The 11,380-nt window shown below is 32.2% G+C and overlaps 2 protein-coding genes across 2 annotated transcripts; one reads left to right on the plus strand and one right to left on the minus strand.

Annotated features, from left to right (window-relative positions):
* The first annotated feature begins 662 nt into the window (after window positions 1-662).
* Window positions 663-6,154, plus strand: LOC126970674 (2-oxo-4-hydroxy-4-carboxy-5-ureidoimidazoline decarboxylase-like). The gene is made up of 3 exons (XM_050816764.1): window positions 663-886; window positions 4,432-4,585; window positions 5,924-6,154. Exons 1-3 carry the CDS (start codon window positions 703-705, stop codon window positions 6,102-6,104), a joined length of 519 nt encoding a protein of 172 aa, XP_050672721.1. The 5' UTR covers window positions 663-702; the 3' UTR covers window positions 6,105-6,154.
* Window positions 6,152-9,349, minus strand: LOC126970681 (proteasome maturation protein). Its single transcript, XM_050816774.1, has 4 exons — window positions 9,184-9,349; window positions 8,941-9,099; window positions 6,918-7,019; window positions 6,152-6,399 (listed from the first exon to the last, which is right to left on the minus strand). The coding sequence occupies exons 1-4, from the start codon at window positions 9,184-9,186 to the stop codon at window positions 6,238-6,240; spliced, it is 426 nt and encodes a 141-aa protein (XP_050672731.1). The 5' UTR covers window positions 9,187-9,349; the 3' UTR covers window positions 6,152-6,237.
* Between the last annotated feature and the right edge of the window lie 2,031 nt (window positions 9,350-11,380).

The following is an 11,380-nucleotide window of genomic DNA, read 5'->3' on the forward strand; positions in this document are numbered from 1 at the left end:
TCCTTCCGCCGCGACCCGCTCTCGCCTCTCACCTCCTCACGACTCAAGCACATCTCACCTATAACTATGTATGTAGTTACAAGCCTATCTTGGATGACACCTCCTTTTTTGAAGTCGGTTAAAAAGTAACATAATTCATAAATATTAGCAATTATTTAAGTCTTTTTCGCCTTGAAACAATACTAACAACATAATTAATTAATTTATTTATTAGCATCGCTAACACCATAATCACTATCTAATTACATTCAATATTATTCTAAATAAATCTAAATGTTATTGCACTTACAGGCAATGACCACATGTAAGTACCTGTAACATATGTATAACATCAGTATAAGAACTAATACTAAGGGCCGTTTTCAATAACCTATCTATCCTTAGTTTAACTTACGATAGTACTTAGAGGTAGACAAATCATTTCCTTTACGCTTACTTACATTTCAATAACCTATCGACATAAAGCATTGGACTATAACTATATTGGACATAACTATGGATAGATAAGATCTTGTCATTAAATGGTGACAGCAATGTATCCGTAACTAGAGATATGTTAATAAAAACGGCCGTAAGATAATAATGTTGAATCTGTCTGCACAGTTGTATGTAAACAAGTCATTACTGTGCTTATCACAACGTGAACTAATGACCTAATGACGTCCAGTTTAAGTCCATATTGTTTCAAGACAGTCGTGTACAATGTCTCGTGTGAGTATATCTGAAGTAAATGGTATGCCTGAAGAGCAGTTCCAGTGGGTGTTTAAGAATGTGATAGAGCTGTGTCAAGACGCGGCGGAACAAGTAAAGAAATGCCGCCCGTTCCGTGACATCGCTGAACTTTGTACTGCGTTCCACAAATATTTAGACAATCTTTGTCTCGAAGGTGAGTATCTGTTGTTGTATTGTTGGAAAGTGTTGAGATTGTGTGATTTTTAGTCGCTAACAATCTAATTGTTAGTAGATAATAATAATACTTCATTTAATTTTATTTATACTCATATTTTTATGCAAATGATTGAAGTTTTCTTTAGTGTTAATTCCGCCAATATTTGTTTTCAAAACAATTCGATACGTGTTTCGCCTCTACACGAGGCATCCGCAGGACGTGTTGTCTCGCCAAAATCTGGCACGAGACTGATTTTGGCGAGACAACACGGCCGTCAGTTCAGTTTTGAAAACAAATATTGGCGGAATTAACACTAAAGAAAACTTAAATCAAGTGTATAATTATGGATTTCCGCAAAGTAACGCCTAATTCAATAAATTTACTCATATTTTTATCGTTAATAGTAATAATAATATTGAGAAACGGTTTTGCAGTGATATTAAAAGGGGTGGGACCTCTGACCCCAGAACAAGTTAAAACTGTATCTTCGGGGTCAGTGATTCCTCGACAAATGACAAACACAAGCGAAACAATTAATAATAGATAAAAATAATTTGTATGTGTGTGTGTTTAACTCTTAGGGAGTAGGTTACAGTAGACTTTCCGTTTCTGAATATGATAATTGTTTAAGATAGACGGTGGTTTTCTTTTTTGCCTCAAAATTGCTTAGTGTGTAGATAAAAGTCGTCTCATGAATCTTATTGTAAAGTTTAGAGGAGAGAGCATCATATTGACGTTTCGCGAAGGCCGTTTTACATTTTATTATGGGACATATTTGGGTGCGCTGTCTTCCAAGATCAGTCACATTGAGGGGTAGGGTAGCATGTTTTCTTAATATACTCCGAAGAATATAATATAGTTGCCAGGCTTAAAACTTGGTATTCTGAGTAAAGTAAGGTAGAGTATCGGATAGGTTTTTTTTTAAAAACCCTAAAATTCTGAGCGGCACCCCAGTTGCGCTCGTCACCTTGAGACAAGATGTTAAGTTTCATTTGCCCAGTAATTTCACTAGCTTCGGCGCCTTTCAGACCGAAACACAGTAATGTTTACACACTCCTGCTTCACGACAGAAATGGGCGCCGTTGTGGTACCCATAATCTAGCTGACATCCATTGTGCAAAGGAGCCTCCCACTTTATTATTAGGTTTATAAAGCATTATCTTTAGAATAGCTCTTTGAGCTCTTTCTAGACTTAACATAATAGTTACGCAGGCTCCACCCCAAACAGGGCTACAATAGGTCAAAAATGATTGGCATGAGGCAAGATTGGTACCTATTTAGGTATAGCACGACTCCACGAGGTGCTATTGGTACCTATTTAGGTATCTAGTACTTACTTATACTCACAGTCAAATGAACTTTATTCAATTAGGCTTAAACTAAGCGGTTTTGAATCGTCACTACAAATATTTCTATTAAATTAATGAGTTTATCATAATATGTTCATAAAAAGTTTGAGCTTGTGAGAAGAACATAATATTATTATAAGAAACTCAACGGCCACTCTTTTCAATCAATGTTTTACAATGACTGTAATATACCTACATAATATAAATTATTTCATGAAAAGTAATAAAGAAAAAACTGTTATAAATATTATAAATTATCGTATATTGGATGCATAAACCTTTAGAGCTTGAACTCATTGTTTATGTAAGGATGCTTCGTGAACATGATGGTCGTGATTACTGTCACAATTAGTAATTGCATCCAGCAAGTACAATGATTTATTAACTAAGTATGACAGGTCGACCTGGCACCACAAGCACCACCCGTTCAAGAGTTGACGCATGGATCAGTCGTCGTTATTTTCGCACATATATTTTGAGGGAAGGAGACGACCCGGCACACAACGCTGCCACAAGACGCAGCATGACGTACCATGCTATAACATACATGATTATACTTATTATTAATAGATTGTAGGTACACATATAATAAAATCGTAAAGAAGTAAAAACTGTTCATGGACTATTTTTTTGAAGAATACTACCTAATTGCTATGTGTTTACAAACACAGAATCCCAAAACATAAATGCATATATTTTTTTTTGTTTGCCAGCATATTATAATAACATGTCCGGCTAAACGCAAAACTACTGAATATATTTAATTATAATCGTGCATGTATATAAACAAGATTGGGACAACATATTGTATGCTATCTACATATATTACCACGCTAGATAGATAGTATTTTGTCTGCTTTATGGCATCTCCGCAGACGACGTCACGGGCATCAGCTAGTACACACATAATATATACTTTGAAGTGAAAACTTCTTTACACGCCCAGGGTTTTATTTTGTGGGTTAGAATGAGACTGAACCATCACGTTCTGTAACGCTAGTTTTAGTAAACGGCTCGAGCCAACGTAAGAGAGACTCGCTCGGTGATAGTTGTATTTCGTATTAGGTACCTCGCGTTCATGAAGTTTTTGTTTCTGTCGTTTGGTTCTCGTTCTTTACACACACCGTGTTTATCTACCTACTCTAGTTAAAATATGTGTGTACTAAATTAATAATGTATATGATATAGCCTATATCGGTACCTAGGTAATACTAAGGTCATAGAACGCCCAAAAAGACTAATTTACTCGGAGCAATAGTGTCGCTTTTCAAATCTTGGTTAAGTTTCAGAGTAATGGACATTTAAATTGCTTAAAATTAATTTATATATATCATGAACATTATTAATTGATGTAGGCATAATACCAACTTAAGTAATAAAGATATTTAACATTATTCAGATTTATTAAAATATTTAATATTACTGTAAGTACAGCATACTTAGTTATTAACGTCTTATTTTCATTTACGTAGACAGTATCTATTTACATCCTCTTTGTGTTAATTAAAATTGGCGTCACTGGTAGGTAGGAGTTACCTTCGTAGTTTTTGACTTTCATTATGTGATAATAATTATCAAATGTATAAAAAATATATGAATTTGAACATTTGAATTTATTCCAGAACAAAATATTAGAGAGACATAGAGGTTACAATAATTATTACCTATTGAATAGTTTGCGAAATATAAATTATTGCAATTCGTAGTTTTTGACTTTCATTATGTGATAATAATTATCAAATGTATAAAAAATATATGAATTTGAACATTTGAATTTATTCCAGAACAAAATATTAGAGAGACATAGAGGTTACAATAATTATTACCTATTGAATAGTTTGCGAAATATAAATTATTGCAATAAAAGAATACGTAACTAAATACTTACAAGTATATAATATTAAATCTCCCTCCATATACCTAATATTAGTTTAAATTAGCTATAACGAGTTTAAACTAATAGGTACTTATATTAGATAGTAGGTTATATTAGATTGTAGGTAGTTTATAGTTACTACATACCTACACATATATACATAGGTACCTACATCGGAAGAAAAAATAAGAGTAGGTATATAGCTAGGTACTAACTAACTATCTATATGTAATGTGAGAAAACTATTTCTTAAATGAAACTATTTTAACAATATTTTATTATGGTCACATAATTTACTATTTTTTATATTGTTGTAGAAAAATTGGTAATATTAAAACTACATCCTGACCTTGCGGGTCGCCTGGCCTCCCAGGGAGAATTGACCAAAGAGTCGACAGAGGAGCAACAGAGTGCCGGTCTCGATAAGTTGACGTTGATACAAAAAACAATGATCGATATATGCAACGAGCGGTAAGTTGACAAGCAGACTACCTACAGCATGATATAATTATTGTCTCTAAAAATATATTTTTAACTAACAAAACTTACATAAATCTTATTAAAAAGAAAATACTAGAACAAGGTTTAATAATAAAAATGTAGGTAACTGATCGATGTCTCGCCTCTGTGGGGATAGGTAAAAACTTGGTATAAAAATATTTGAGGCATTAAAAACAGAATCATTTATATTTTTGTTTATTTGCCTTTGCGGAAAGAACTCTGCTAATTCCAACGACTTAGTAGTTTTCACTGCTTATTGTTTAGGTACCTACCCAGTTTGTTTTATTTCAATTAGTTCACTAATAAAACATTATATATACGTAGGCTTGCCAGATTTTTTTCAGCCTACGAGGGACAAATGATTAAATGGGCAAATAAATACGGGATTTCAGTTTTTTACCCGGGACAAATAAAAAACAAAATTAATTAGCCAATTTATATTATTTTTGATATTATTCCGAGGATCGAGTCAGTTTTAACATATTTTTATTCGTTTTAACATATCTGTAAAAATCAATACAATTATAATCGTAATTAAAAACAGTCATCAATTCGCTTTTTATTAAATTAGGGGTACATTTCTTACATCAGTCCATTTCAGTACCATCTGTGAAAAAACCCTTTCCACGAAACAGTTTGAGCTAGGAATGCTAAAAACAAAGGATAAAATTCGGTAAATGTTAGGGATTTCGGTATTCGAAAACCCTTCGATGACTTTCTTCCACTTTTCAATCGCACCCATACTCTTGTCATATAGGCTATCTGCAATCACGATATGATTTTTCAGAAAATAACATTCTTCAATAATTTTGTTTTTTACTTGATGTAGTTTGAGAACTCAGACCTCCACTTTTTAAAATTATTTGACGAGTTATAATCTAGCAAAAAGAACTGTAAATAAAATAAACAAATAATTCTCATTTAAAGTTTTAATCCAAGAGTAGGTAGGGGTGGATACTTACAATATGTTATGGTAGGTGCTGCCACCTATAAGTTATATGTAACATTTTATTATTGTATTTAGCGCCATCTTCACTACAACTACAGAAGTATCAAGCACTATTATCTTGCCACAGGTAATGATTTGAAATATTATAAGTAGATGGCGCTACATACAATTATAACTTTTTCTCTTTTTTGTGGAAGAGGCTCAATGCTCACAAACGAAACGAGGTTACCCATACACTGCTCGTAACACCACGGTAATCAATAAATAAATTAGCTATTTGAGTGGATGAGTCTAGCTGTACAATTAGCTAAGTTAGTCGACGATTATTATACTTAAAAAGTTTGTTCTTGTTATTACAGATACAAAGAAAAATTTGGATTTCCGTTTATCATTTGTGCCCGGGAAAACAAAGTTCAATCTATAATCAATGGATTACAAACTCGATATAACAATACAAAAGAACAGGAAATAGAAATTGGGATCAATGAGGTTAAGAAGATTTGTAAATTAAGAATATTGGATATCATAAAAGAAAATTAATTTGTTTTGTTGAAAAGTTAAGATATATAATAAAATAACTCACAACCTTATATTTTGTGTGTTTTATTTAATCTTCAAGAAAATTGTAGAATGTATAAACTTATTTTATTAAAAATTTAGATACTACAACAGTTTAAAGTATTCCTAATGATCTTTCAACAAAAGCGTGGGGCTGAGGAGCTACTTCACGGAGTTCAGGTGTGTTGAGGATGTCTTCAAAACCAATGTCCAAATATCTTCCAGTAAGAACATCATGTTGTAAGTTAGAGCTTGGTAGGAAGGGTAAGCGGCCAATCTGTAAATATTGAAGTTATTTAGTAAAGGATAGGACAAACATTAAGACTTATTATTTTATTGGGAAATAAGTTTCTTTTCAAATATTATTTTTAGTGAACATGAAAACAGTTTATTTATCTTTAAAGACCCAAGTTACCTATTTAGTTTAGAGAACAGAAAAGTACTCAAAAGCACATTAGTAATAAAATCTAATTGAGCTAATAATAAATTTTTAACTATAGTAATAACATAAATTTTTTGTATAGTTTTCTGTAAGATTTACACCTATAGTAATAATACAGTATGTACATTAGGAATGAGATTTTTGTTCACCAATAAATGTTAATGGTATAATTTTATTTGTAATAAAAGTTCCTTTTCATTTTTAATTGATATGTCTAGCCACAAATAGAAATTGTTTTTTTTATATCCATAAACAGTGAGCAAAGACACAGATACCAGGCATCACCGCCCGACTTTTGCAGCAGTTTATTACGCTTCTAACTTTCTTATATTGAGCAATAATAATTAATATACCTTGCTTGCAAATTTTCTTTCCAGGCTAAGCTTCATGGGTGCATGAAGACCTTGAATATTTCTAAGCATTGCCATGTTCATTTTCTCTTCATTTAAATGGTACTGAAAATATAAGATATTCAATATAATAGCTTATGTGATTAAGACCATATTACCTCATTTTAATTGTTAACTGTGTATTGTTTAAGATTGTTGCTAGTTCTGAGCGCTATGTATAACCTATGTCCTAAAGAATCATTGAGAGCAAAATATAAAGAAATAAACATCTTGACTGTTGCCTCTCAATATACAAGGTGAAACTAAATGGGTATACTATGCTTTCAACCAGACATTCCTTAGGTCATCTCTAATGACTATGTGAAGTCAGAAATGAATTAGCATTATATTTTAATACAATATTTAAAGTGCTAAGTTTTCGCAAAAAGTATGATTCCCTCAACCTTACTCAGCTGTTTTTTTGAACTCTCTTTGACCTTAAACAGATGAAAAATGTATATGTGACATAATATCAGATAATAGTAAAATGCCTACGATTCATTGCAGCTGTGAAGCAATCTGTGTTCTCATTTTGCCATGAAGACAAAGTTATTTTGTATGTATGAAAATACTTCTAAATTTGTATTACCCAATAAAGATTTATTTTAATTCTAATCTTATTATGAAACTATGTTATGTTAGTATTTACTTTGATTTCCGCGAGTGTTACAAATTTAAATAAAACATGTTTAAAAGATAAAAACTAGTGTAATTGTGACTGTGTTTTTACATTTTGTGTTTTTTTAAATATGTTAGGTTGAAAAGATCGGCCTGTCTGTGTTAATACTCTTTGAATTGTGCTTTGAAACAGGATATTTACTGCTCTGTGTGTGTGTAAATGTCTATTCTAAAGGCATATACACATACTTCAATGTAGAATTATTTGAAGTTTTCTTCAAGTTACATTGAAAATAATTCCAATTTTGTAATTGTAGATTATGGGTACCACAACGGCACCTTTTTCTGCCGTGAAGCAAAAATGTGTATGCATTATTATGGTTTGGTCTGAATGGCCCTGTAGCTGTTCTTATTACTGGGCAAATGAGTCTTGACATTTTAATTCATAAATGTTTTATCCAATAAAGATAATTCTAATAGACTCCCTATTAAGAAATTGTTCTTCATGGATTTTTTTTGTCAAATATGGATATCTTTGACCATCCTCGTATTAATAATATGTACTCCATTCCCGGACCGGGTTTTGTACCCGGGTATGGAATGGGGCAGTTATTGAGTTTTTCATAGGAAATTTCTCACGCCCCCTATTACGTGGGATTTAAACATAGTGAAATGTGGGTGGAAAAAATACACCTCTAACCCTTCAGGAATACAGACATGAAACTGTGTAATGTTATGTTATTTCTTATTTTGTTTCAATAGCAGGAAGTTAAAAATGAATGAATAATAACATAGATTAGCTTTAAATACTTTAACTTTTAAAATGAAATATGTAAAATATTAATAAATGTTGACAAGGCATTAGGGAAGTTTTTCTTATTATCTTAAAAATAATATTTCTTTGGCATTACAGTATCCGTAATTTGCATGTATGACAGATTTTTGTTCTTATGGTTAATTGATATTCAGGTAAAAATTATACTAAATATAATAATGAAATGAAATATATAGACTACTAGCTGACCCAGCAAATGTTCTATTGCCGATATTAAAATCGCGATACAAAAGTAACTGTTGATCCTAGATGGGTGAAAATTTGAAGTTGTATGTTTTTTAAGGCTGACTCATAATCAATGAAATTTGAAGAAAATGTCAAAAAAAATAAAAAAAAATTTCGTGTGGACCATCATTAACATTTAGGGGGATGAAAAATAGATGTTGGCCGATTCTCAGACCTACTCAATATGCTCACAAAATTCATGAGAATTGGTCAAGCCGTTTCGGAGGAGTACGGGAACGAACATTGTGACACGAGAATTTTATATATAAGATGGAATAGAGAAGTGTCGGCATATCGAGATAAATATACCTTTTTTTCTGATGCTTCTAATGGGTGTGCCAAAGCCAGTTTGTTTCTTGTTGAACTAAGACCAGAAACCATTGGATTTGGTACTCCAAACGATCCTTCATGTCCAGCGATTTCAGTTTCATGTTCTGGTTTTACTTTCACTGAAGGAAGTCCGAAACTCTGTAATTGAAAGCATTTTATTATAAACACATTTTAAACGTATTCATCCTCCAAATATTGAACAGTACTAATATATAACTATACCATTTTGTATCTTTGTTTTTCAGATGATCTAATATTCTTAGTTTCCTATTATAGACAGTAATCACTAAGCGGTATTTTCGAATAATGAGAATCCAAATTCTATTGAAAATGTTCAATATTTTCAATTTTGAAAGCTGCAAGTCACTTTATCTGCATGTCAATTGTTTTTTTTTTGGATTTTATGGCCTGGTAACGAGACATGTCAATTGTCAATATCAATAGACAGACAATAATGCCTACAAAAAAAATGTACTAATGACAGATATGTCAGAGTTTACTTCTTTATTTCCACCCCTTTTTGAAGATTTTGGCCCGCACATTCCATGCATCCGCTGGCTTCAAGTTTTACTTAATAATTTATTTCATGTTGGCAGTTTTCTTGTATGTTCTACATCGAAGTGTTTTTGTTTATTCCAAGGTAGGGAAACGAATCGCATTAATTGGCAACACGAGAGCTTTCAAATTTTGGTATGGATAAGATAAAAGTAGGAAAATAAATGGATACAAAATTTACAGACTAAGCGAAATAAACAAATTATATAATTATAGTAAATAAAAATAAAAATAAGGTGATAGAGTCTGGCTAATGAAAGCTGAACCCAGCCATTTAAAGGAATGGCAATAATAAATAGAATATCATTAAAACAATGTCAATCAATCACTTGTGTCCACAGAACCATGAACGTAGTGTTTAAATTCTCTTTGCACAGAACACTTTTACTCTAACGACAAAATAATATATAGAAAGTATAATAAGTGATATTATATAATCAACAGAATTAAGAAGGGTTTTTATTGATATAGGAAAGGGAAACGGATGGATATCAAACTATTTAAAAAAGAGGTTCGGTCATATTTAGGGCAGGAAAAAGTGTTCTAGATCTCCAAAATCATGTCCACATTCACATTGTGGACCCTATAATATGAAACCCTGCAAGGTGGGCCGGAGAAGTGGTGTGTCCAAGGCACATTCTTATAAATATTGATTTCATCAAGTTTTAGAATTTTCGTTAAATTTTAAAATATTTTTTGCCTTTAAATTGGCTACCTTCTGCCCAGACTTTACCCAAGAAGTCTCTAATATATAGATCAGAAACAGCAGCTAAATTCTGAGTATATCTTAAAGAGGATTTGTCACGATAAACCACTTCATTTGCTAGTGTATCAGCTGTTTCATTGCCTATTGTTCCACAGAGGCTCGTATCCACGCATCCAGACAAAAATGTAAGAAAGACCTTTTGCTGAACACTCGTAAAGTTTATTTCTAATGCCTGCTATAATAGGAAAAAAGGAATTATTTTTGAAGGGAAATCCCAAAAGAGCCTGTAGAGCACTCCTGGAATACCAAAATTGTACAATTAAGAATATAGTTTACAAAGTAAAACATATTTATAAAAAATGCTTTGGCATTGTCAAGCACATTCAGCGGTAAAAAATTACGTATGGGATGGGCATTCTATTTTTAGGACAATAATATATTGGGCATGATAAACTCCTACTCTTACAAAATTTTTTGGCGCATCGGTATGAATATGATGCAATCCTGGCCAGTTTTCTTTAACAACAGGGTGAAAATAATTATTTGCATAAATTTTTTCAATATTTCCAGTATAATTAACAGTTAACAACATAAATCAAGCTTGGCGATCGATGTGTCGGGTAGTGAATCGATTTGAACCTCAAATAACTCTTTACTAAACAAGGGAGTGTCTCGTTATTGCAATAACTTGATGATTCAATGAGTGAATGAACATACTTAATATAATAACAGGGGCAACTTGGCACGTCAATAAAAGGTGCATACCTACACCGCAATCTAAAAATTAAAACAGTCAGTGATAAGCTTAAAGCCACATTACGGCCATACACAAAATGAATTCACGAACATCCCAACACATCGGTAAGAACCTTCATGGAGAACAAATATAACAAATATTTGAAGACTATAAAGACGAGCCCCTCAAGCTCTTTAAAAAAAAAGGTCGTATCTACTAACAAATGTATGTATCGTTGGATGCTGCACCATGCACGACCTCCAAGCTGACAGCTCCAGCTACATGTTGCACGGACGGTTTGCAGGAAGTTGAAGAAACAAAAGAAATGTGTGGACAAGGCATTATACTCTTTAATAAAATCATAAATATTATGACATGATCATGACGTATAGGTAATAAAACTGTCATAGTAAAAATGTCAT

Source organism: Leptidea sinapis, chromosome 21, assembly GCF_905404315.1.
Source record: "Leptidea sinapis chromosome 21, ilLepSina1.1, whole genome shotgun sequence".
Taxonomy (NCBI): Eukaryota; Metazoa; Arthropoda; class Insecta; order Lepidoptera; family Pieridae; genus Leptidea; species Leptidea sinapis.